The sequence below is a fragment of the Myxocyprinus asiaticus genome, chromosome 23 (assembly GCF_019703515.2).
Source record: "Myxocyprinus asiaticus isolate MX2 ecotype Aquarium Trade chromosome 23, UBuf_Myxa_2, whole genome shotgun sequence".
In the NCBI taxonomy this organism is placed as follows: Eukaryota; Metazoa; Chordata; class Actinopteri; order Cypriniformes; family Catostomidae; genus Myxocyprinus; species Myxocyprinus asiaticus.
In genome coordinates this window covers 33135024-33160299 of record NC_059366.1, presented here as the reverse complement: position 1 = coordinate 33160299, position 25276 = coordinate 33135024, and the positions used below count along the sequence as shown (strand labels likewise).

The 25276-nt window shown below is 38.0% G+C and overlaps 3 protein-coding genes across 5 annotated transcripts in view; 2 read left to right on the top strand and 1 right to left on the bottom strand.

Moving 5' to 3' along the window:
* Window positions 1–10: 10 nt before the first annotated feature.
* LOC127414172 (mitochondrial genome maintenance exonuclease 1-like) lies at window positions 11–1592 on the bottom strand. Its single transcript, XM_051651974.1, has 4 exons — window positions 873–1592; window positions 583–805; window positions 240–372; window positions 11–151 (listed from the first exon to the last, which is right to left on the bottom strand). Exons 1-4 carry the CDS (start codon window positions 1384–1386, stop codon window positions 20–22), a joined length of 1002 nt encoding a protein of 333 aa, XP_051507934.1. The 5' UTR covers window positions 1387–1592; the 3' UTR covers window positions 11–19.
* A 132-nt stretch (window positions 1593–1724) lies between these two features.
* On the top strand, window positions 1725–10810 carry LOC127414169 (sorting nexin-5-like). 2 transcript variants are annotated; one of them, XM_051651972.1, is made up of 13 exons: window positions 1725–1881; window positions 2554–2658; window positions 3860–3970; window positions 4227–4348; window positions 5490–5613; window positions 6061–6156; window positions 6282–6387; window positions 6498–6573; window positions 7622–7661; window positions 7773–7859; window positions 8484–8643; window positions 8849–8934; window positions 9329–10810. In XM_051651972.1, exons 1-13 carry the CDS (start codon window positions 1846–1848, stop codon window positions 9356–9358), a joined length of 1179 nt encoding a protein of 392 aa, XP_051507932.1. In that variant the 5' UTR covers window positions 1725–1845; the 3' UTR covers window positions 9359–10810. The 2 variants fall into 2 exon arrangements, with proteins under 2 accessions (XP_051507932.1, XP_051507931.1); XM_051651971.1 differs by having other exon boundaries at window positions 9308–10810.
* An 8718-nt stretch (window positions 10811–19528) lies between these two features.
* LOC127413976 (ribosome-binding protein 1-like) overlaps window positions 19529–25276 on the top strand; it is a 28521-nt gene continuing 22773 nt past the window's right edge. Inside the window, exons 1-2 of one of the 2 annotated variants that reach the window (XM_051651581.1) lie at window positions 19529–20038; window positions 22196–23762. In XM_051651581.1, the coding sequence (XP_051507541.1) occupies window positions 22223–23762 (1540 nt within the window). In that variant the 5' untranslated portion in view covers window positions 19529–20038; window positions 22196–22222. The remainder of the gene's footprint in view (window positions 20039–22195; window positions 23763–25276) is intronic. The other variant, XM_051651580.1, reaches the window with a different exon arrangement.

The following is a 25276-nucleotide window of genomic DNA, read 5'->3' as shown; positions in this document are numbered from 1 at the left end:
AGTACTATTAGAAGGGCTCTTATTTTTCAGCATAGTCTTCTAGTCGAAGGAGCCATTTCTCCCAGAATGGCATAATTTTCTCTGAGTTCAGTAAGTGGGCATGTGCAGGTGATCCATCTTTGTAGGCCACTACAATTAACCCATTTTCTACCTGCACATAAACATAGCACAACATGAAGGAATAGACAGTGAAACAACTCCAAGCCATCTGAAAAGAGAAAACCCCTACTGATATTTACCTGGTAGCTGTAGTTTTCATCACTGTTCAAGGCTCCAATGTATGCGGCTACTTGTAATGGATTATCGTAAGTATTGTGAAGAAAGGGTTTAGGCTTCTCTGAAGTCTTCCAGTCGATGACACACAACGAACCTCTTTAGTTTTGTTTCAGAATTCAACATGACCAGAACATGTGAACAAGTAACATTGCCAACATGGAAAAAAAAAAAAAAAAAAAAGATCAGGAAAGTATGATTCTGTTCAAATAAGCCAGCACTCACACACATTAAAAAGCACAGTATGGAATTTGTATGATTATGAATTCTTATGCATATGGATCATTGTTATAAAGGAATGCATCTCACCTGTAATGGGCGACACAATCTACTATGCCCAGGTACTGTAATGTTGAATGATGCACGGCACTCTCAATAGCTCTCACTTCTGTGATATCATTCAGCACATGAGATACACTCTCTAAATATCCTGTCACCCCTTCAGGCCACTCTGCTTCCTTCTTAGAAGGGGTTTCCTGTATGAAAGTTTCCTCAATGGCAGCATGGAACAGCTTCCCCTGCTTAAAAATACCTACGACACAACACATTAATTAGGAAGTGTAATAATATAATTAAAGAAAAAATATAAAAATTCTTACCCAAGCTATATTCTTTAAACCCTTCCTCCCCGAGCTGAGCAATCATCCTTCTCTTCCACCTCTCCAGGTAAAAGGCTTGCTCAGGTGGCATGGTCTTCTGAAGGATCCGAGTCACACTGGACATAGATGGCTTATTAGAGTCTTTCTGTAAAGTTACACGAGCCAAAGGTCCCGGCACATACTCCGAATGACCTTTGGCCTGATTTAGCAGTGGATGCAAGTTTTTAGGCACTCTGCGCTCTTGTGAAGGTGGTCTCGATCTGATAACAGGTCCGTATAGCTGACAGTCCACATCCTCAATGCTTTCAGGAGTCTTAGAGCTGATCTTTGAGGATACAACCTCCCGCACCAGTGATGAGTACCGTTCCGTGTCCACTGTGCTGTACTCACTGACCTTTTTGCAGGTTCGCCATTGACAGCTACTTGAAAAGTTTTCCACCCGCGAGAACTGACGAGAGGGGAAGCCCATTGATCTCACACAGTTACAATGCAGCATCAGCTTCACTACATGCATTGTGCTCCCCGTTTCTGAAGTTCTTATTCTGTTTCTATGGTGATGTTGAAACCTTACTTCTGCATTTTTTTGCGTTGGATACTAAATGGATAAGAGAATTTTAAAAACCTACCAAAAAGTTTTAGAGTGGATTAGCCAAACTATTGTAACATTCTGGTTTCAAAGGAAGCCAAAAGTTTGAACCGGATGTGCTTAGGGAATAATGGGAATCGTAGTTCCAACGACGTCGAAAGTGCAAAGAGTTCGTCTGCTTAAAACATAATTTCCCACAATGCTGTTCTTTGCTATCTATCGCTTGAGCGGACTCCTTTTTTTTTTTTTTTTTTTTTTTTTAAATCATGACACCGGAAGTCCACAGTGACAGGCGAGACTGAGTGGAAAGTGAAGAGCAGCGAGCTGCAGTTGGAAAGTTAAAAGTACAGTTTAATGTACCCTCCAGAGCCGAGATAGCTTCTGATCATGACATCTATCTCAGAGAATAGTGATAAGGAGAAGGTGAGTCATGCGACAGATCTTTATTATAGAGACAGATCTTATTAATGAAGAATGTTTGAAGCACTTATCCTGCTTGCTTGGTATTTAACCGCCCAACTCTGGTTTGCACTTGATTTAAAGTGAATAATCGCGTAATGCGTTTATCTATTTACTGTTATTTACAATATTACATTTATCTATCTACTTTTTATTTACATCACAAACAATAATCATTCACCAGTCATTGGCCATGATCTCAGTAGTTTAAAGTTTGTTTTGGTTGTATAACGTCTGTTCTGGAGTATTATGGGTTATTTGGTGCAGGAGAATCTGTAATTCTTGCACAGTATGAGTCTCTTTTCTGTTGGAATGAGTGCTTTTTCAAACTTTGTGGTCCTTCATTACTCTTGACTGTGTCAGTGTACTGTGCAAATCTGTTTAGGAAAGCACGTGACTGAAAAACATAAAAAAAAATGTTTTGTTGTTTCCAGGAAACCTGACCTTAATAAGCATAGACAGTAGAGTTAGGCTATTTATTAAAATTGTCTAAATTAAAATAAATTTATAAAACGCATTGTCAGTATGTTTGCATTTATGTTTTCAGTAGTTGCTTTTCACATCAACGCCATATAAAAGGCAGACATGTTTTGATTGGTTACAATATAAGTTCACAATAAATCTTGTTTTATTAAGGTGCGCTCTGTATCGGTGGACTTGAACAATGACGCATCTCTTCTCATTGATATCCCTGACGCCCTCTGTGAACGCGACAAAGTCAAATTTACCGTCCACACCAAGGTAACTTAGTTGAATGCCTTGAAAATAAATATTTCAGCGAATTGCACATACACTGGCGGCTAAAAGTTTGGAATAATGTACAGATTTTGCTCTTATGGAAAGAAATTGGTACTTTTATTCACCAAAGTGGCATTCAACTGATCACAATGTATAGTCAGGACATTAATAACATGAAAAATTACTATTACAATTTGAAAAAAATGTTCAGAAATTCTTAAACTACTTAAAAGATTTCTTATCAAAAAATCCCCCTCGTGCAGCAATGACAGCTTTGCAGATCCTTGGCATTCTAGCTGTCAGTTTGTCCAGATACTCAGGTGACATTTCACCCCACGCTTCCTGTAGCACTTGCCATAGATGTGGCTGTCTTGTCGGTCACTTCTCACGCACCTTACAGTCTAGCTGATCCCACAAAAGCTCAATGGGGTTAAGATCCAAAACACTCTTTTTCCAATTATCTGTTGTCCAATGTCTGTTTTTCTTTGATTACTCAAGGTTAAGGTGTTGGAGTGATGGCTGCTGGAAATGGGGCCTGTCTAGATTTTTTTTCTCCCCAATTTGGAATGCCCAATATGCTCTAAGTCCTCGTGGTGGCGTAGTGACTCGCCTCAATCCGGTTAGTGGAGGACGAATCTCAGTTGCCTCCACGTCTGAGACTGTCAATCCGCGCATCTTATCACGTGGGTTGTTGAGCCCGTTACCGTTGAGACATAGCGCGTGTGGAGGCCCACGCTATTCTTCGCAGCATCCACGCACATCCCACCACACGCCCCACCGAGAGCGAGAACCACACATTAAAGTGACCACGAGGAGGTTACCCCATGTGACTCTACCTGGGCCTGTCTAGATTTGATTAAAAATTACTTTTTTCAAATAATGATGGTGCTGTTTTTTACATCAGTAATGTCCTGACTATACTCTGTGATCAGCTGAATGCCACTTTGGTGAATTAAAGTACCAATATCCTTCTGAAACAGCTAAATCTACATCATTCCAAACTTTTGGCTGCCAGTGTACATTGAGGTATTATTTAGTAGAGCATGTCATAATTTAAAATTTCTCAGACTTTTTTTCAATGACTACGAGTTTTTGTTTGTTTTGTCACATTGATTTGATCTAGTCTCTGCAGTTTTAGATTCAGTTTTTGACGCACAGCATGACTTTGACTCATATATGTTCTTTTCTCCTCACTTCCTCAAAGACCACACTTAGTTCCTTTCAGAAGCCAGAATTTTCTGTGCCACGGCAGCACGAAGATTTCAACTGGCTCCATGACACAATGGTGGAGACTGAGGACTACGCTGGCCTCATTGTAAATCCAAAACCCATATTCATGTTGTCTAGATTTAAACTCATACACACCCACACTCTACAACTGTTAGACAACATGCAAAACACACATTTTCTCTACTGAACATCAGTCTGCATTGTAGACCGTTGAAATAGCCACAAAGCACCTTCAAATGTTGGAGCTGAATTTGAGCATGTCTCATGTTGAATTGAGTTGGCCAGTAGCAAGTTTACAAGACTAGTGCTTTCCTTACCTTTCACTTCTTAATGTTCCACAGATCCCTCCTGCCCCACCAAAGCCTGACTTTGAGGGTCCCAGGGAGAAGATGCATAAACTGGGAGAGGGAGAATCCAGCATGACAAAGGAGGAATATGCCAAAATGAAGCAAGAACTTGAGGCGTGAGTTTAATTCTTTGTTATATTTTTGTATTTTATCACATCATTCTTATGAGTGTTTGATCTTGTGTTTTTTGCTTTAAATGCACTTAAAGAGATAGTTTACCCAAAAATGAAAATTCTGTCATCATTTACTCACCCTCGTGCCATCCCAGATGTGGATGACTTACTTTCTTCTGGAGAAAACAAATGAAGATTTTTTAAAACAATATCTCAGCTGTGTAGTTCCATAAAATACAAGTGAATGGTGACCAGAACTTTGAAGGTCCAAAAGCGCATAAAGGCAGCATAAAAGTAATCCATAAGACTCCAGTGGTTAAATCCATGTCTTCAGAATCAGTATGATAGGTGTGAAACAGATCAATATTTAAATTATTTTTTTATAATTTTAATTCTACTTTGACACAGCCTTCCTATGCATGTTTTTGAGAGTTCTTCTTCTGTTTTTTGCCGATTCGCATTCTTCTTGCATATCGCCACCTACTGGGCAGGGAGGAGAATTTATAGTAAATAAAAGGACTTAAATCTGTTTCTCACCTACACCTATATTAACACTTCTGAGGACATGGATTTAACCACTGGAGTCGTATGGTTTAATTGCATGCTGTCTTTATGTGCTTTTTGGAGCTTCAAAGTTCTGGCCACCATTCACTTGCATTGAATGGACCAAAAGAGCTGAGATATTCTTCTAAAAATCTTAATTTGTGTTCAGCAGATAAAAGTTATACACATCTGGGATGGCATTAAGTTGAGTACATGATTAGAGAATTTTAATTTCGTGCTGAATTATCCCTTTAATTTGCAGTCACACTAGACTTTGTGTTCCATTCACCTCCATTCATATGCATGAAAACTTCCATTCATCTCTTTTTATGAAGGATCTAAATGTAACAGATTTATCTCTTAGCTCAATAGAATATACATTTTGAAGATGCATAGTTTTCAGATGTGTAGTTTTTGTAGAAAATTGTAATATATAAAAGTTATTATTTTTGATTATTAAGAAATGTATATAGAGATTTTTTTAAAATTATTATTATAAAGTAATATTATTAAAAGTAATTTCATATGCTCAAACCCTAGTGTGACTGCAGCTTTAGTTTATTTTTTAAATTTGTGTATTTAAATCGATTTATCCTCGCAGGGAATATCTTGCTGTTTTTAAGAAGACCGTGCAGGTTCATGAAGTTTTTCTACAGCGGCTCTCCTCGCACCCCATCTTCAGCAAGGACAGAAACTTACAGATATTCCTGGAATACGACCAGGATGTGAGTGTTCCTCTGACTAGGCCAGTCCTCTCTCCACACCAGGAAACAGAATGACAGTGAGAGAGACTGTTGGCTGTGCATATTTCCTGCAAAGCTGCAATGCTGGCAGTTTACAAACAAATAGAGAGACGGTGGAGGATGAGTGTAGAAGATGAAGGGGAAGGGGAGGCGGGGATAGAACTATAAGGGCCGCTTCCTGCTTAGTTCAGCATAAAAACTGTCTCTGACTGGACTTCCGTTTTTTGCTGATTCATATATCAAGTGCTGCCATAACCTGTAAGTCTTGTATGGCACTGATAAGTGTCAAATATTGCAAGAAAAATAACACAGAAATCTGACCTTATTGGATGTCAGCCATTCGTGATAAAGAGTGTGGTTCACTGTGGTTCTGTATTCTGATTGGTTCATAGCATGCTTGACTATCCTCTCTTCTCATTGTTTGTATAGCTCAGCGTGAGGAGGAAAAATGCCAAGGAAATGTTTGGTGGATTTTTTAAGATCATGGTAAAAAGTGCTGATGAGGTCCTCATGTCAGGGGTCAAGGTCAGTGTATAAATAAACTCTTCATGGGTGTTTGTCAAATCAACAAGAAGGGCAGCAGTGTTCTTTCTCCGTATATGACTGATTCATAATTACAATGACTTTTTTTAATTCTCTTTGTTTTGCAGGAGGTTGATGAGTTTTTTGAGCAGGAGAAGACTTTTCTATTGGATTATTCAAACAAAATCAAAGATGCCACTGCTAAAGCTGAGAAAATGACCAGTTCACACAAAAGTGAGACCACATTTCATTCACATGAATTCGGCTGTAATTTATCAATTCTAACTAAGAGATATTCATATGAATTAATTAACGCTTACTGTTTCGTTATTGTCTTCTCTAAGATGTTGCTGATGATTATAATCATATTTCTGCTGCTCTGAACAGCACTGCTGCAGACAACAACACTGCCTTGAAAAAGTGAGAAGCATATTATGCATTCAAGAAAGAAGTATAACTGTTTGATATGTTTTGCAACATTTTCTTGGTGAGCAGTTCTATACTGTTATATCTGAAATATAGCCTATATTTAGTCTTTAAAAGGTTCATTTTTAATATGTGCTCAAGGTTCAACAATAAGGATTTTTTTCTGCTAGCCAGTACTTAAAATGTTTACATGCCCTGCCGACATTTTCAATGCCTTGTCTACATTTCATTTTTAGAAAATATTTAAGTAAATGCACATATTAGGGGGCCTGGGTAGCTCAGCGATTATTGATGCTGACTACCACCCCTGGAGTCGCGAGTTCGAATCCAGGGTGTGCTGAGTGACTCCAGCCAGGTCTCCTAAGCAACCAAATTGGCCCGGTTGCTAGGGAGGGTAGAGTCACATGGGGTAACCTCCTCGTGGATCGCGGAGAGTAGCATGAGCCTCCACATGCTGAGTCTCTGCGGTGTCATGCACAGCAAGCCACGTGATAAGATACGTGGATTGAAGCAGAGGTAACTGATACTTGTTCTCTGCCACCCAGATTGAGGTGAGTAACCGTGCCATCACGAGGACCTAGTAAGTAGTGGGCCTTCCAAAATTGGCAGAAAAGGGGATAAAATAATAATAATTAAAAACAAAGTAAACGCACATATTAAATTCAGAGGTGCAAGTTATGGCAAACAATATTTTGATAAAATTTGTTCAAATAAGTTAGCCTGTATTTTGAGTTGTGCATTTTATTTTTAGCAACATATTTTATATGAGCAAAAAATATATATTTATATTTTCTAAAAACATTCAAATAAAAAAACATCAATATATTGTAATAACATCAAATTAAAACTGTTTTCTACAAATAATGTATTCGATTTTTAATGTATAATAATATCTGGAATTATAAAACTTTAATGTAGCTCCATGAAATCCTTAATGTTGAATCCTATCTCTGTGAAAAATATATAAAAAGAAATGTTGAGAGGAAATATAAGCCATCATTGTAAGATTTCTAATGTTTGTACTTTTTTGTTCTCCTCCTAGGCACTTAGAAAAATTTGCTGACACGTTTGAAAAGCTTAGAGTGAGTATCTCTATAGGAGTTATCTTATAATCACACTGTGGCCACCTTCATAAAATCATACTATGGAAAGTAATAATTGTGTAGCACTTTATTTTTTACTGTGTTTTGCAGAAAGTAGAGGATAGGGTGGCGTCAGATCAAGAGCTCAAGCTGACAGAACTTTTGAGATATTACACAAGGGACATTCAAGCTGCCAAGGTTTGGTTTAATTCTTTAGTACATTGGTTTGAATTTTTTTTTTTTTTACTTTGGTTAACTTTATAGCATAAATCAGAGTTACCATAAATACTCATGTAAATGGACACGAAACAATTTCTACAAGTTTGATGTAATTTAGTTTTCATTCAAACCAGCATGACATTTGTAATACTCTCATATTGGTACAAGTGAGTAGTTTTTAATTAATTAGCTGGCAGCTCCATTATAAAGGGTTAAAATGCCAAAATTTACACAGTTGTGAATTAGTGGTTATTGGTATCAGCCCAGAAATTCCATATTGGTGCATCACTAATATAAGAAAGTAAATAGGGTAAATCTGGATTTCATGTTGACTTTAATGCTCAGGATGTTGAAAGTTGAATTTGAGCCCTAATTAGAAAACATTTTAGAACTTCCTGTTCAGGAAACTGTCCTAGCTAGTTAAAGCAGGAAAAGGTGTTTAATTCAGTCTTCTCGGATGCAGAACCCAGATACTAACCGAGTATTTTAAGTTCTAATTTTATATACTTATTCTAAGAATGGGTTAATTGTAAACCAAAAACACTTAAATAGCTGTGTTATTCTGATTATAACCTGAGCAATAACACATTCAAATTCCTTCAGGACCTTTTATACAGACGTGCTCGGGCGCTTGCTGATTACGAGAATTCCAATAAAGCTCTTGACAAGGCTCGTCTGAAGAGTAAGGACATCGCACAGTCTGAGGAGCACCAGAGGCAGTGTCTGCAGAAGTTTGACAAGCTCTCCGAGTCTGGCAAGAAAGGTATGTCTTACGGTCATTTTAAATTATCCATATGGTCTGAGTTTACATTGTATGAAGAGTTATATGGTGTGGCATAGCGTTTTTAAATCTGGACCGGTAACCAAAATGTTGTAGGTTCACCATTGTGTGAGACACTTGAAATTGGTAACTTGTGATGAATGCTTGTAAGTGGTTACATACTAATGCAGATTTGCTGTGTCTGTAGAGCTCACCAGCTTCAAGGCAAGGCGTGTAGTGGCCTTTCGTAAAAACTTGGTCGAGATGACCGAGTTAGAGATAAAACATGCCAAGGTGAGAATGACGAGTTGTGTCATGTACTGTTTAGTCAGTGGTGTACAGCTCATGGACATATCAGGGAATTTTAAAACGCTGATTTCAGGACTGTAAAAGTCATGGTAATTTCTATAGTGAATATATATTTTTTTCTTCTTTTTTTTTTTCTTTCTAGTTTTCTTGACTCTAAAATATTTGATAGGCTAAAATTGCTCTTTGTTAGTGCCATCTCTGTAAAATTGTATTTTAGATTGATGTGGACAACTTTTCCATGACAGCTGGAACAGTCAAAGAAATTTATTGATAAAAGATTTTTGGTTTGGCGCAATATATTTAATTTCTCCCATTGTTTTCTCTCTGTTGTTTTCTCTCTCCTTGACACTCACCACAGAATAGTGTGTCCCTTCTGCAGGGCAGCATTGAGATGCTGAAAAGAAACTGACTTACACGATGACATCACTTGACCATCCTGAGCACTTCGAATTGTTACTGACCTATTATAGGGGAACCTGGATGCACCTACTTCACATAGCCCTAACATGGCTCAGTAACCACTCTAAAAACATGAAATAGAGCCACCACCAGCACAATGTCTCTACCATGTTTACACTTTTCTGTATTGTGCTTCTCCCCTATTTACTGCCAGTATCTTGCAGCGTCAAACTGAGGGCAGTGACTCCTTCCATGAACAACACTTAAAACCTCTCCCATTTATTTGTCTCTTTTTGGAGTTATCAGTAACACAAATACCTGTGTTACCACCCCTTTCTATTTTAAGTATTTTGTTTTGCTTGCATTAGCTGAGATGTTTTAGCTCAGATTACGCAGACATTAATAACAGATAAAGTAAAAGTGTATTGCTTTAGTGAATTTGCTATGATTACACCAGAAGTTGTCATTTATTCATGCATCTGTTGACTTGCAGAATCATTTTGTTGTTGTTCTGTTTTTGACTGCAGTTTTGTACCTCTAAATGTGATTATTAATCTGCTTTTTGTGTCACAATGGAAAATTGATTGTTTATGATTAGTTCTATTATCTATCATATAAAGTTAGGAGGAAAAACAGTTCAGTTTAAACCTCAGCTGAAGTGTTGTTAACATGTAATATTTGTCAGATAGGCTGACGGATCTCCTCAAAATACGGTGAAAAATCATTCCTCATAACGATTTTTCTATTCAGGAAAGTTTTAGACAAAGAAATTACCCAATGTCACACATTACTTTGGGGGGAAAAAAAATAGAAGTCCTAAGGGAATGTTGACATTCATTAATGGTCAAATTCCATGAAAGATTACCCTTTGCCAGGGTCAAATCAGCACTTTCTCATTACATCAGTTTTTTGTTGTCTGATTCTTTTGTCTTAATGTAAAGGACTGGCTGTAAGATTGCATGCAAACCCCGATGCCTCCAGTGTTTAAAAGTATGCAATAAGCAGTTCCCCACACATGAGCTGTGCGTTTCCTAAAACTCTTCCCTTTCAGGAGACTGAAGACAGATTCACTATACAGTATTTACTTTGTTAGTTTTCTTCCACACCCTTCCTCAAAATGAAAATCATTATTCCTTATTCAAATGTTAGTTTGTTTTTTGCTTGACTAGATGTTTTCTCGTTGTTATTACTGAAATCAACAGTCTAAAAGACTAGCTGCATTCAATGGACCAAAATTTGTGTAAAGTTTGGTTTAATGTAAAACCACAAGCATTTGCATGCTATTCTGATACATGAGATGATGTTTTGTAAAAGCACTATTGCAATCATGTACAAGCACAGGTAGTTCAAAAATAGATACATTTTATAAATGAATGTACAGATGAAAAAAGTATTTTCATATGGAGTATCATTTTTATGAAAATTGCAATAATGAAATTAAATATGCCCTGCTTTCCCAATATTTTTTTTTATGTTGCTGCCATATTTGTCTAGTAGTGTTTTTTTTTTTTGTTTTGTTTTTTTTCTTCTTCACCAGAGGGTGGCAGTGCTTATGTATTTCCAAAGCAAAGTGATGAAGTGTAAGATATTTGTAGCTTGCCATAAGAAATACTAAAATCAGGCATCAGTTGAGACATAAAAGTATCTCTGTCTAGGAGTCACAAGGCAACCCATTACTGCTAAAAAGAAGCAATAGCTCTTTACCAATGGCCTTGCACTTTTAGGATTAGATTCCTTCTGAACTGGGCTGTTGAAAGAGATCAAACAGCATTAATAGGATGGTATGCATTTACTGCATTGACTTCCTCATCGGCCTTTGCTCAAGAGCACAGATTGATGATTTTCACCAGTGTCTTCCTTCTGCCAAGAAAAGTGTTGCATTGACTGCCAGAGATACTGTCTGCTTTTAAGCTGTATAGGATGTAGTATTATTTACAGATTCCAATTCTCTGTCAATGAGAAGAGGAACTGTACTTCATAATGTGATTATGTTTCCTTGTCAAAAGGCCACTAAACTGCAGACCATTACTCAGACCTCATAGCTCACTCACCTTGGTTGATATTTAGCTGTCTGTGGTTGGGCAGCCTTTTGATGACCTTTTCCAAGGGGCTGTAAATATTCTGCAAAATACTGTATGCAGAGTCTTGTTTAAGGTAGTGTAGATTCTTTAGGGAAGAAAACCCAAGCTTTATGTAAACCCACAATCTTTTGTAGGACATTACTCCGATAGTGATCTACAATTGTTTACTGTAGGTTTTACCTGTAGGCTGATTGAATTTGAAAGTGAGGGCTTTCTCAAATGCCCTTAGTCATCACTTTAAGATTTGCCCCTAAATTTAGGCACCATTGCCCAAGGAAAGCATTTAACAAGGGGGTCTTTAACCTTTTCAGGCCAATGATTCTGAATAGAGAGACAAACAAGTGATCCCATATTATATATTGTATAAAATTGCTTTGCAATCATTTTTTCCACACTAAATTCACAAAAATTAGTCTGAGATCAAAAATTAATCGGTGAACCCTGTGCAGTACCCCCCTAGGGGTCATGGAATCCCCTGTTGAAGACCGCTGCATTTGTCTATGGTCAATCATGTCCCTGATTCCATGCAAGAAACATTAGTCACAAATAATATTACTAGAGTTTTCAGTAATATTTTTTTGTAGGTATGTTGGTGAAATGTGAACTGGCTATTAAGTCATATGGACTACTTCTATGGTCTTTTTTGGAGTTTGACTCCTTTGTCAATATGTGTTTTCATTGTATGCAAAAGAGCAATGTAAACATTTAGCTAAACTTCTCCTTTGACCAACTTCCATGGAAGAAAACTGGTCAAATTCTCCATCTTTTTGATTTCTATTATTAAAATACTGAAAAGGAGTTTTTCACAACATGATTGTTGGGTCTGTTTTGCCATTCAGCCATTCAGGCTGATCATAGTGGTTTACTGATGTGATGTAATGCCTATGACTTATCATAACTGGCTAACCGTCCAAGTGCTGATGCAAGAACTTCATGACAGGCCACTGTGCTATGCTCTGCCAAGAAACAAAATTAAAATTAATATATTACATCAGTGGTGAGCGAAGCCAGACTCCCAAACAAGAATTCTGAAGTTGGAAAATGTTCTCATTGCAGTCAGGATATGGGTCAGCTCTTCCAAAACCACAATAACTATGGTTGGTGTCAGCAGTTGAGGTGGAAATTTTGTGGTTTTGTGTTTGAATTGTCATTCAAGAGAGAGAGTTCCTCATCTAATACTGGAGGCTGTCCAGTCTATATAGGTCATGTCACAGTCACCAGTGAAACAGGAATGCATTTTTTTCTTTAGCTCTGACCCTAAACCAGGGCTGTAACACCCCTGTTTTATTTTTATTTTTTCCCCCATTAGGATTGCAGTTTGTTGAATGTGTACTTGGCTGCCATTTCAAAAACTATAATAGTGGCTGTTGTGTTAATGCATTACATGATGACATTTCGAGAGAAGTGGGATGATAAAATTAGCAACATTACATATTCACACACACACACACACACACACACACACACACACACACACACACACACACACACACACACACACACACACACACACACACATCTGATCCACCAATCAGAACGATCATTTCAGACGCGATTGGATATTTGCTAACCAATCATATTTGCCGTTTCAGTAAGTACAAAATTGCGGCTGTGTGGAATACCCATAATCCCTTGCGCTTGAATAAATTATGTTTGTTTGGTCAAAACAAGGGAACTTATGTAGTAAAATAATAATTTTTTTATTTAAAAATGTATTTAGCTTAAATTCTTATGACTATTCTTGTTGTTTTGTTGTAGCTGGTTGATAATTGAGATTTTTGTGGTGATTAGCGACTGGTGAAATTGGTGAACTGTTAAGTTTAAGCCATTCTTCTTTACTCAACTGTACTTTACAAAAGTGCAGATTTATGTGCACTAAGAAGTACTGAGTAGAGTCCAGTGTGCCATAATGCTAACTTAAAGTCATAATTTCCCTTTAATTGTACAAGACATAACCCCATTTAAATAATTAAATCAAAACAACTATACTTTAATCATAGATGAGTTAAGCTTACTTGTAACTAGTTAACGTTACTTAAAAAATTACGTTCAGTTTACTTGAGCCAAATAATTATATTTACTTAGAAAAAGCATGCAAACCGTTTGCCTTGAAAAATCTAAATAAGGTCAACTAATTAGATTTTACAGTGTATTAATTTAAATACATATTTAACATCAAGTTACTGTACCATGGTTTTTGTAGTGTACTGTACACCATGCCAGCAAGAAACTTACCCTGATATACATTTAGTTAATGTAGACATTAAGTGGGTCATTCAATACAATTCCACCCACTTTTTCTAGCCATGCCAGCTTTTCATTACACTGTTACAATACCATTAAATCTTAATATATGCCTGTCCCAGTTTCCTTTTAACCACCATCTAAATTTTTTTTTTTTTTTTTTTTTTTTTTTAACCTACTTTCCTACAAAGTTTCAATATTGTCTTTAGATTATTTAGTCAATTCTGGGTCAGAGTGCCTTGTCCTGTGTCAAATGACTGTATCTGCTCACAGAACAGAAGACCGCAGGGGCGGAATAAATATAAAAAAAAAAAACTCTGAACATACATTTAAAAGTGCAATGAATTACATTAAAAAGTGACATGGGGGAAATAATAGATACTGTGGGTGCGTGTTACATGGAACTTCTTGGTATGAGCAAAGTTAAAGGTGAAGTGTATTTTTTTTTCAATTTAAAATACTCTAGTTTAATGTGTAGAGACAACTATAATTAAGAAATTTCCCTGAAGTGAAAACACTGTGGCTCTGAGGTGCTTTCAAAACATTGCTCTTTTTATTTGAGCATCCCAACCAGCCTGAAACAGTAACATTTGTTCAACCAGTAGCATGAATTTCAGGCAGGACTATCTGTTTGTCAGACCATGTAAGACGGGAGTGTTTGCCTTTTTAAAAACAGTCGCAAGACGCAATAGTTGTGCAGAAATTATACACTTCACCTTTAAGTTTTGTGGCTGACACTGATGTTTAAAATATTAGTTGATTGACAGTTTAATTTTTGCACTTATTTTCCTGTGGCATGAAAAATAATTAGATCTTGTGAAATGAACAAGAGAAACAGAGTGCTGGGCTGCTTTTGATGATGTATGGTTGCTGGTCACAGGATATTGCCACAAACCATGAAGCGTGGACCGCTAGAAACACTGTTGATTAAACTTCATGACTGCAGTGCAGTACTCCACGATGCTCTCCAAAGACAATGGAGAACATCTGCTCTGGTTCCTCTGTGCTCTGAGCATTAAGGCAAGAGTGTTGGTTAGGGACGAGTGCACACTTGGTAACACTTCACTGCAGATGCTATTCAGGAGCACCAAACCCACAAAGTACCAAATGAAACAATGCACAAACATTGAATTTATAGGTTTGTTGAAGGTTCAGCAAACCATGTGCTGTTCTTGGTTGTGTTTAGCACCTTCTTCTCTTCATATATCCTTCTGAAGCATCCTAGTGTTTGAAAAGAGTGGCTGACGTTTATTTTTATCAAGGTCCCTGATCATTTCAGCCCAGCCTTCACAGTTTGAGTGGCAAATTTCAGCTCAGATTGTTATATGAATGGGCTCTGAAAGAGCTGGTTATAATGTTCAGGCAGCAATGAATCCTGTGTAATTTTCTAAACCTTCTATACTTATGTGAACCAGACCAGTTTGTACACTACTCTGGAAACAGTTGGAGAAGCAGTTATGTTTACTCTGGACAAAAATCAAACACTGTGGTAACAGCTGAGGAACTTGCCACCGTGCAGTAATTTATAGGTTATATAAGGTTCTGGGATCTGTGCAGTAGATAACAATCCAAAAGGCTTACAAATCATGTACTGTACATGCTTTGTCTAAATGTCTTTTCAAATCAAATCAAAATTGTGGATATGTTTTATAATGGCCTCCTGATGTAGCCTTCTCTGATAACTACTTTGCTAAACATGTGCTGCTACAACAGCTTTGACTTTCTCACTCACTAAGCAAACAGACCACGTTGACTTGACCTCGAATGGTTAAACAAGACATCAATGAGCCAGCAATGAAACTGCAGTTCCATGCCAGGTTTTTAAACATTTCATTTGAATTCATATGGGGCCTGTTGTAAAACTCAAGACAATTATGAAACAATTACATTTTGTGGCCACTTCTTGTGTGTCTTAAGGTTGAATGACATTTGGAAATATTAAATATAGTGTATTCATGGAGGTGTTGATTTGATATGAATGCACAGTTTTATCTTACAAATTTAAGGACTATTTCATTAGGTCTATCTTTGTTTTTCTGCTACAGTATATGTCTTGCAGTATAAATCTTGCATGAATTCTCTTATATCCATGTGCTGTTTAACATGTGTGATTTGATCTGTTATACATGTGACAGGTGCACCTGACAGAGAGGATTATGCAACTATGTTGGAAGTAAGGGAAATGAAGTGAAAAAATATCTCCATCATGCATAGTATTGACACATGTCTATAGAGAATATTCTGTGCATGTATACTAGAGCACTGCAAAGTAAAGACATATTCTCAAATTACAATGACAAAACATTTCACCTGGAAAGCAATTAAGTGTTAACTAAAGCATGATGCACACATGGCAGATTGTAATTTTGTTGGTGCTCTCTGGAGATATTGTCTTGAGAGAGGCAAGGTGTGACACTGAGTGCGGGTAAATGTGCTCTATATGGAATCCTAATTGTTACTGGCCCAGTGTGACCTTTTTTAATGCCTCTTAAAAGATGCTGTGGGCACTGTTACAGTACAATCTTCTTTGGCACAATAAAGATATAAGTGTGGAATGTATTCATGCAGTTTTCAAATTCTGGAAATTAACTGTTAATGATGGTACAGTGAAGTACAGTAAATGCTAAAACTGATGCATTTGATTTAGTTTTCAATATTTTACGTATTACATATTAAATATGTAAGTATTATCATTAAATAAAGTCATTCGTTTTTCAGCACTATGAATAACACTATGATTTGTTAATATTTAAGGTATGATGTATTGAAATGTACTATATGATTATTAAACATTTCTACTAGGGTTGTGAACCAAATGTTTGCAGATGTAAACCACACCCACTGCTAAACATATGAATGTGACACCACACACCTGACACATAAACCACACCAAAGAATAACCTTTCAAAAGTAAATAATGTGTGTGTGTGTGTGTGTGTGTGTGTGTGTGTGTGGGTGTGTGTATGTGTGTGTATGCGTGCGTGGTCTACATTCAACAAACAGCTCTATTTTAATGGGTGTCATGGGATGAGCATAAAACACAGATGATCTTAAGAGTAGCCTGCTATAGACAATAAATCTAAAGGCGTCTTTACACAGACACAGAGTTAATCCTGCTCTGTGTCTGCTTAAAATTCTGTGTAAAGACACAATGCAGCATAAAAGCCAGTCTAAATTAAGCCTGCTCTAACCCACCTCAGAACAGCCTTAAACTTTCCGGGGGGTTGTGCACTTCGCCCACGTCAACCACAACGTTTTAGTGCAGTGGGTGGACTTATCAGACGGTCCCTTAGGCACCGTAGGCGAATATGCTACGAACTTCAAACATAAAACGACACCACTTAAAATTAACAGTCTGCGCATGAAAAAGACTCTTTAATAGAAGCAAAACAATTAAATAAAATAAAAATAAAATAAAATAAAAGGAGAACGGATGATAATAGCGCCGTACAGTATAGAGGTTTAAGAAAATCAAATAACAAAATAAGATGTGCCCCATGTGCATACAGTCTTCATACACTTATATTCAGTTTCTTACCCCTAAAAACAAGAAAGAAATTACTGAGTGTTTGAACTTGAGCTCTTTATCACTCTGTAGCGAAGTTCACACCAGCAGAAGTCGTGTAAGTAAATTAGATTTGTTTATGATATTTAGTCTAAACTGTATGAAGTATCAATCCTCTTTGTCTTTTTTTGTCTTTTTTTTCTGATTTTTAGTTTAAGTTTATCTAATTGTATTTTAGTCTATTTTAACAGAAGGGGAGACAAAAAAAATATTCAAATAAAATGGAAAATATTAACTGCTCGTCTTCATTAGGGAAAAGAAGCAACGTACATTTCAGAGCTAAAAGGGAATTGTTGTCCAAAGGCCGCCCAAAATATGATTTAAAATACGTTTTCACTCAGAAACGAAAGATTATGATGCTGTCATTGGTGGCTAATTTCTGATTTCAATAGATAAGAGGCGAACACGACATTTACAACGAATTTGCGCAAGGAATTCGTGTTCAGGTAACGGTTGGACTACATAAAAAATATATGTTCAGGACTATAGGTCATAGCTGATGCACAGCATTATTTCTGATTAGTCTGATATGTGGGTATATGACTTGGTGAACTGAATTGACTGCTGTGAATGATTAGATAGACTAGTTACAGTATATGGTGCGTTTTGAATTTTGACTCTCTGCAGAACTGTATTGCAAAAGGCTCTGGACTGATTTGGGCCCCAATAACTAAATCTTGATCTTAGTTTTAAGAGCGTTTTCTACGAGCAGTTTTACAAACGTTCGATATTTTTTACTTAAAAAAATGTTTTACTTAACATGAACGCGCGGACGCTCTTTAAGTGCTACACAGTAAAGTATGTCCATAATGTTAACGGTAAAAGACTGTAAAAATGCTACAGTAAAAAAACGTATATTGGTTAACACATAGGCTAGTTACCGTAAAATATACGTTAAATTTTGTTAATATATTCAAAAAGACAATACATGTAGTTTTACAGTAAAATGTTTTAAAAATGTAATTTTTTTAGATGTAAAAAGTATGGTTTTCCAGTATAATTAACGGTTAAAATTTATATCATGTTTAACAAGAGAGTACATGTACGGTAAAAAACAGTAATTGGGCGTTCCCAGAATTCCCTGCGTGACCCTTCATTATATTTTATGGGAATAGTTATGTTTCTTCTTATTTGTAATATCAGTTATGTACTTTGGGTGTTCTGTGTTATATTTGATGTAGTTTAGTTACTGTTTATTGCATAATTTTAATTTCACATGTGTTACCCTGATGGAGCGCAACTGAGCACTGTGTACACATGTTTATTGGACATTACTCATCTAAGGGCCTCTATCGATAATCTTCATGTCATCATGTGTCCTTCTGTATTTAGGTGAATAACGATACATTATAAAGTGGAAAGCAGAATTTTAAAATGTTAGAAAGTTGATGTATTAAGGTTATCATTTAATAATGGTACTGCACTGTAAAATATACTGTAAAAACAACAGTTTTAAACTGTAAAATGTACAGGTTGTTCTGTGAAGTTGTTTACATTTTTACTGCATTTTTACATAATTATTCTAGAAACCACATCTGGCAGTTTTTTTTTTTTTTTTTTTTTTTACAGTGTACTTTTGAGAGTTGCTGTCCATGTGTGAGATTCAACATTATTGCGAAGCGCAAAATAAGGAGAGGTGTGGAAACTGTTTTAGGGACATTCACCAATCAAACGGAGGACTCTTTACTCCCAAAACAAAAGTGATAACGGTAACAGCAATGCTACACAACATTGTGCGGTATTCTACACAATGCTTGGTGCGGACGAGAGCGCCCTTGGCTGCACGTCAGAGATGAAGAGGAGATGAGGATGATGAGCCAATATAGCCTACAGACGAATTTCATGCACTGCAGCAAGTTATTGACATTTTTCCTTCTCTCTCTGACGTATGTATAATGATATTAAATGATCATAAAGTTGAACTATCACAGATCTGCTTTAAATAAATAATTAAGGGGTGCAGAGTATCAGATAGGCCAACTGTATATCTATATGCATTTATATGCACTTTGTTCGCCCAGTGAAAAGCATTGTGGGGGGTTGGTTCAGTGGCTCAAAATGTGGCCCCCTCTGAAATTCCACATGACCCCCCCCCATGTATTTCATCCTGGAACCGACTCTGCTGAGGTGGACACCAAATTATCGCCCATTATTCAATTATTTGTCAACAAAGATGTGTTTCCAAATGTATTTATTTACTTTTAACATAAAAAGAGCCTTTCAAACATTAACTATGTGGTTTAGGCCTTAACAAAATATAAATTGTATTCGTTTAGCAGACGCTTTTATCCAAAGCAACTCACAAATATAATCTAGTAAATAAAGTAAATAGATGGATATATATAAAAATGAATTCTTAAGAATGCATGTAGACAAACAACTGCAACTGATAATGAAAGAGGTAATTATATCGTTGGTCTCATCTGTGAAAACTGGGAAATTTCGGAACCGTGAACAGTGGAAAAAGAAAATCTGAGTTAAATAAAACTACAACTCCCGAACACTCCATAAAGACCCGCCTTCTTTCACTATCATCTAATACTATTGGCTCTCAGGTGCTTGAGCGACTCTTTTCTAGCCAATCAGCATTCTTCAGGATGGAAGGAATGTGGGCCATTGACCGGCGTAATGCCAGCTCAGAGAAAGTGCCACGACTCCACACAGACAACGATTGACTCCTCAACCCGGGACAAGATTTCTTTTTGTTTTTTGCCGGCGTGGTAAGATAGTTGGATTCATTCACTTCTGTTTAAACTCTTCCTGAAGTGATTAATCCAACGGAAATCTGTCGCGAGAAAAGGTAAGCGTTAAAGCTGTTACTATGGCGTTATTCTTTTAAAGCTTCAAAGATGTTCAGTAGCAATTTAGCCTTAAACTTTGATCTCTCTCCTTTATTTACTCTCCTGTTTAACTAGCTCGAAACCAGGGAGGGTTAAAATATTTTGATTTAGTTATAAGACGAAAGGGCCTGAATAAAACTAACTTGTGGTTCATATTTTGGGTTTGGTGATGCTCAGCTGTAGGTTGACAGTAAATATCAGATTCTCTGCTTCTCCTTTAGTAAGCTAGCTGGGTATTTATTTTATTTTATATCGTTTATAAAAGCTTTAATGTCTGTAAAATGAGCGAAAATCTGTCTGAACGCATCATTCATATAGTTTATTCAAGTTTCAAAGAGAGAAGTAGAACAGGAGTTCTACTCTCACTCATATTTTCTTATGTCTTACTGTATTTTGTATGAACGGCTTCATTGTGAATACAAATATAAAATAAAATATTCGAATTGTAAATACTGATCATGCTTGCTCATTTATTTTAAGAAAGAAAAGTTGAGATCCACCTCCCTCTCACAATTTCGTATATTGGCTCTTTAAATGGCACCCAATAAAGTAATCCAAAATGCAGATGAATTATCACATCATACATATTATAACTATTAAGTAAAACGTGTACTCTCATTAAGCAACTGTAAATATGCAGGAATGACTAGAAATACAGTATACTGTACTTGAATGGGCCCTTTCACATTAACCAGGCTTGATCATTCGATTTCAGAGAGAAAAATAGACTTGGAAAGTTCCATCCATCCGTATTGGCTCATTGTACTTCCAATGAACAAGTATATTATAAATATATCTCGTAATTTAAACAGAAAGCAAACACATACAATCTTACAATCTTAGGCTAGAATATCAATATTGTTTGATCTAATATTGATCAGGTATTAATTTGTAAAGTCTCCCCCATAATCTCGTACTAGCTTTTTAAATGGCACGTCTGATACTGACAAAATCTCAGGGTTTTAACATGCCTGGTTGTGCAGGACTAGAAGTACCAATTTTTCAGCGGAACATACTACTGATTCTTCTACTATGGTCCTTGCAGAGCTGGTGAACTATGCAGACTTTGTGATGAGCATATCCTGAGGGTTATTTCTTTATTTATTTTCTTTGTCAGAGAGATAAATAATGCTGACCGGTTCTACACCTCTACTAGTACCTGGGCAGCGTGGTGTCAGGTTGATATTATAAAACAATAAAACAGTTTAAAGCTATGCAAAAAAATGAAAAGCCTATATGCAAATCTGTGGTTCCCCAGAACCTCAACACTACAAAGTACATGTTACAGATGGCCCATAAACCTCTTGAAAATCGTGCTCTGAAGGGTGTTTAGATTGTTCTTGCTTCTGGTGTCCAGCTGAGTGATCAGGGTTTTTTGTGCCATGTGTTTCTAGACTAACAAAGCATTTGTGCTTTGATGCACAGTCTAAGTATGAGATTGGTATGGCAGGAATCCCATTGAAGAAGCGGAGTATAAAAATTTGCTTTGGCAGATGAGTGTAGCACATGGTGGAACGGAGAACTCTGTTTCGTAACTGTCCTCGCCGACCAAATGCAGTGGTTGCATATGGTATTGAAATAACTTTTCTTGCAGTTTTTCGCAGAAGTTGAGGGTAGCCTGCTGGACTTGTTTCCCCTGTCTTTTCCTTGTCCCACTTTTTGAAGATACTTGTTTTTGGGAGCTTGTACCAGCTCACTGTCTTGAAGCACACTAAATGTCCAATTTAGTAATTTGGATTATTCTGGAACTGGAAATGTCTAGGCAATCTTTCATTGTCAGAGCAGTGTTGAGTTTGGTATTTGCTTTCATCCCTCCAAGAAAGAATTCAAAAGCCTACTTTTGTGCCTTTATTTAAAATGTTAAAAGTTTTAGACATGTGAGGATGAAACTCTATGAAATAATTTTGCGTTGTAGAACTGTGAATGTTTTGGGTGTTTAGACGATGAACAAAAAGTGATTAATACTTAAGGTGCAACTCCAGTGGAAAATGATTTCAGCTGGTGTTTATGGTCCTTAGGAAGAACTTTAAAACAATGGAATACAGAAATATTGATATTATTTACATAAAAAAATTTAAATGCCACAAACTGTACCTGATCCTCTTTTTGTTTAAAAGGTTTAATAAGAAGGCAAACTTGCAGTCATGGACATCTACGATCCCCAGACCCTTGGAATAGTTGTGTTTGGAGGCTTCATGGTGTTCTCAGCCATTGGGATAGTCCTCGTCTCAACATTTTCCATGAAGGAGACCTCGTATGAAGAAGCTATAGCCAAGCAACGAAAGGAGCTTGGAAAGACCCAGTCCAGCCAACGAACAGACAAGAAGAAAAAAGACAAGGCAGCTGAGAAAAAAAACCGAGGTAAGAAAAATGAAGAGAAGCCAAATGGAAAGATCCCAGAGTCAGAGGCCACCCCTGAGGCTGCAGAAACACCAGCTGAGCCCAGTCCACCAATTCCACCAGCCCTGGAACAAGTAGCTGCTTTGGCACTTAAACCAGAAGCCCTAGCCCAGAAGTCTGCTCCAACGGCCCCAGCCCAGAAGTCTGCTCCAACGGCCCCAGCCCAGAAGTCTGCTCCAACGGCCCCAGCCCAGAAGTCTGCTCCAACGGCCCCAGCCCAGAAGTCTGCTCCAACGGCCCCAGCCCAGAAGTCTGCTCCAACGGCCCCAGCCCAGAAGTCTGCTCCAACGGCCCCAGCCCAGAAGTCTGCTCCAACGGCCCCAGCCCAGAAGTCTGCTCCAACGGCCCCAGCCCAGAAGTCTGCTCCAACGGCCCCAGCCCAGAAGTCTGCTCCAACGGCCCCAGCCCAGAAGTCTGCTCCAACGGCCCCAGCCCAGAAGTCTGCTCCAACGGCCCCAGCCCAGAAATCTGCTCCAGCTGCTCCATCCCAAAAGTCTGCTTCAGCTGCCTTAGCCCAGAAAACAACTTCTCCTGCCCCTGCTCAGAAGTCTGCTCCACTGGCCCCTGCGCAAAAATCTGCACCAATCCAGAAATCCTCTCCGTCTGCCCAGGCCCCAAAGTCTGCTGCACCTGCCCCAGCCCAGAAGGCTGCTGCACCTGCCCCAGCCCAGAAGGCTGCTGCACCTGCCCCAGCCCAGAAGGCTGCTGCACCTGCCCCAGCCCAGAAGGCTGCTGCACCTGCCCCAGCCCAGAAGGCTGCTGCACCTGCCCCAGCCCAGAAGGCTGCTGCACCTGCCCCAGCCCAGAAGGCTGGTTCAACTGCCCCAGCCCAGAAATCTGATCCACAAGCCTCAGTCCAAATGGCTGCTTCAAGTGCCCCAGCCCAAAAGTCTGCAACAACTGCCCCAGCCCAGAAATCCTCTCAACCTGCTGCCACCCGAAAACTCAGTCCACCTGCCCCTGCCCCTTCTCCTAAGGCTGCAGCAGGTCCTCCATCTGCAGTCCCTGCTGCACCCCATCCCATTCTTGATGATGCCCCACCTGCCCCATCTCCTAAGGGCAAGAGGAAGAAGAAAGCCAAAGTGGAGTCTGCCTCTGCTGAGGTTCTGCCCAAATCAGTGGCTCCATTGGAGACGGTGACTAAAAAGGTTCCAGTGATGGCCGTACCTCCAGTGGGCACTCTGAAAGCCACTCCAGTAAATACTGTGCTGTCCAAAGCAGAGGAACCCAAACAGGAGGCTTCATCTAAGAAGAAAACAGGATCCAAGAAGAAGGTAGAGCCAGGTATGCTGTTATCTCCTCTAAACTGCCTGTAACTGGTCCAATAATTACTAGGCAGGGTGAACAGGCCGGAGGTCAGAGGAGGTGACTGCCCCCTGCTGGTCCTTCTTGAAACAATGCACCTCTTGGCACATTTTATATATACAGACAGGTTTTTTACCTTTTCAGTTCTTTCACTTTCATAACTGGCAGTTAACCAAAGCTTGAATCTGTAGGGTATAGTAAGACATCATCATAGTTTTAGAACCATAGTTTTTCCTTTAGTTCCTCCAGCTTTCCTTTTTATCTTTTTCTTTTGCTACATTGAAGGACACATAAGTCCTGCTGAAAGAATGAATTAGCATTAAATTTCAGATGCGTATTGTGAGTGGGGTATTTATGAAAGGCCACATGCTGTTTCTTCATGGCCTTAGGCCACTGCACTGTAGCTCAGTGTGTGATAACACATGAGGCCTTCTACAAAAAGGCCACTTTCTCTGTGTCTTCATCTCGGCATCACTATCGCCACTAGAACAGTACATATTACCATGGATTCATCAGACCAAGTTTCATATCATTGATAAATATTTATTTTCTTTTAATCATGAACACGTTAGGTTAACATATTAGAACTAGGGCTATCGATTTAACACGTTAATTAAGTGCAACTAATTATATAACATAAAAAAAAAAAGTATCATGCCCTCTGACGTGTACGTACATTCAGTTTTAATAAAACTAAAAACATCTCTTCTCATGATTTTTTTCTCTGTGTTCTAGTGCCCTCCTAACTTTCAAGTAATATGATTGACCTGCATGCCATCAGCAGTTGGTCTTACGTGCTAACGGATGTTCTATAAATCGAATGACTGATGAGCTTACGTGTTGTTGGTATTTGTTGTGACAATCTCAACCTCAATTCATGTGCATGCTCTCCATTTAGAGAAGAAAAGTCAGCCTACAGCGATAGAAGAGCATTGAGAAATTATCTAGCAAGGCGAGAGAGAGCGCGAGAGAATGGATATGAACCCCTGATCTATAATAAAGTATAGAGATAAGTGGTATGAACAGATCAGGTGTCACGGTCAAAAATCATTGTGACACAGTAACACTGGCACAAGTAATAAACACTGATGGTTCAGCATCACTCACCAGATATGTTCAAAAATTAGATTTATTACATATTACCTCCAAAACAGCTCCATGTGAGGCATTATTAGGCTTATAGATCTATGTTAAAAAACAAAATGAAAAAACATCCCCTACACTACATCGCTACCTACCCCTGGTTGCTATTGCTAGGATAATTTTGGCCAGCTTGTTGTTGTTCAATAACGCAGTACAATTACAAAATAAATAAATAAATAAAATAATAATTGAAATCCCCCACTGTCTTCCCCTGCTTGCTATGCAGAGTTTGATTTTGGCCAGCTTGTTCATGAATGTTCATTAAAATAGTTTTATTACAAAAAAAACCAAAAAACATCTATCCCACTACCCACCCTTGGAATCACCGTGATCTCAGATACACCTTTCCA

Coding starts and splice junctions, on each gene's coding strand:
- LOC127414172 (XM_051651974.1), bottom strand. CDS start 1,386: ATGCATGTAGTGAAGCTGATGCTGCATTGTAACTGTGTGAGATCAATG. Junction 806..872: donor GTTTAAAGAATATAGCTTGG/GTAAGAATTTTT, acceptor GTTGTGTCGTAG/GTATTTTTAAGCAGGGGAAG. Junction 152..239: donor ATGAAAACTACAGCTACCAG/GTAAATATCAGT, acceptor GTTTATGTGCAG/GTAGAAAATGGGTTAATTGT.
- LOC127414169 (XM_051651971.1), top strand. CDS start 1,846: ATGACATCTATCTCAGAGAATAGTGATAAGGAGAAG. Junction 1,882..2,553: donor AGAATAGTGATAAGGAGAAG/GTGAGTCATGCG, acceptor TGTTTTATTAAG/GTGCGCTCTGTATCGGTGGA. Junction 7,860..8,483: donor GGGACATTCAAGCTGCCAAG/GTTTGGTTTAAT, acceptor AAATTCCTTCAG/GACCTTTTATACAGACGTGC.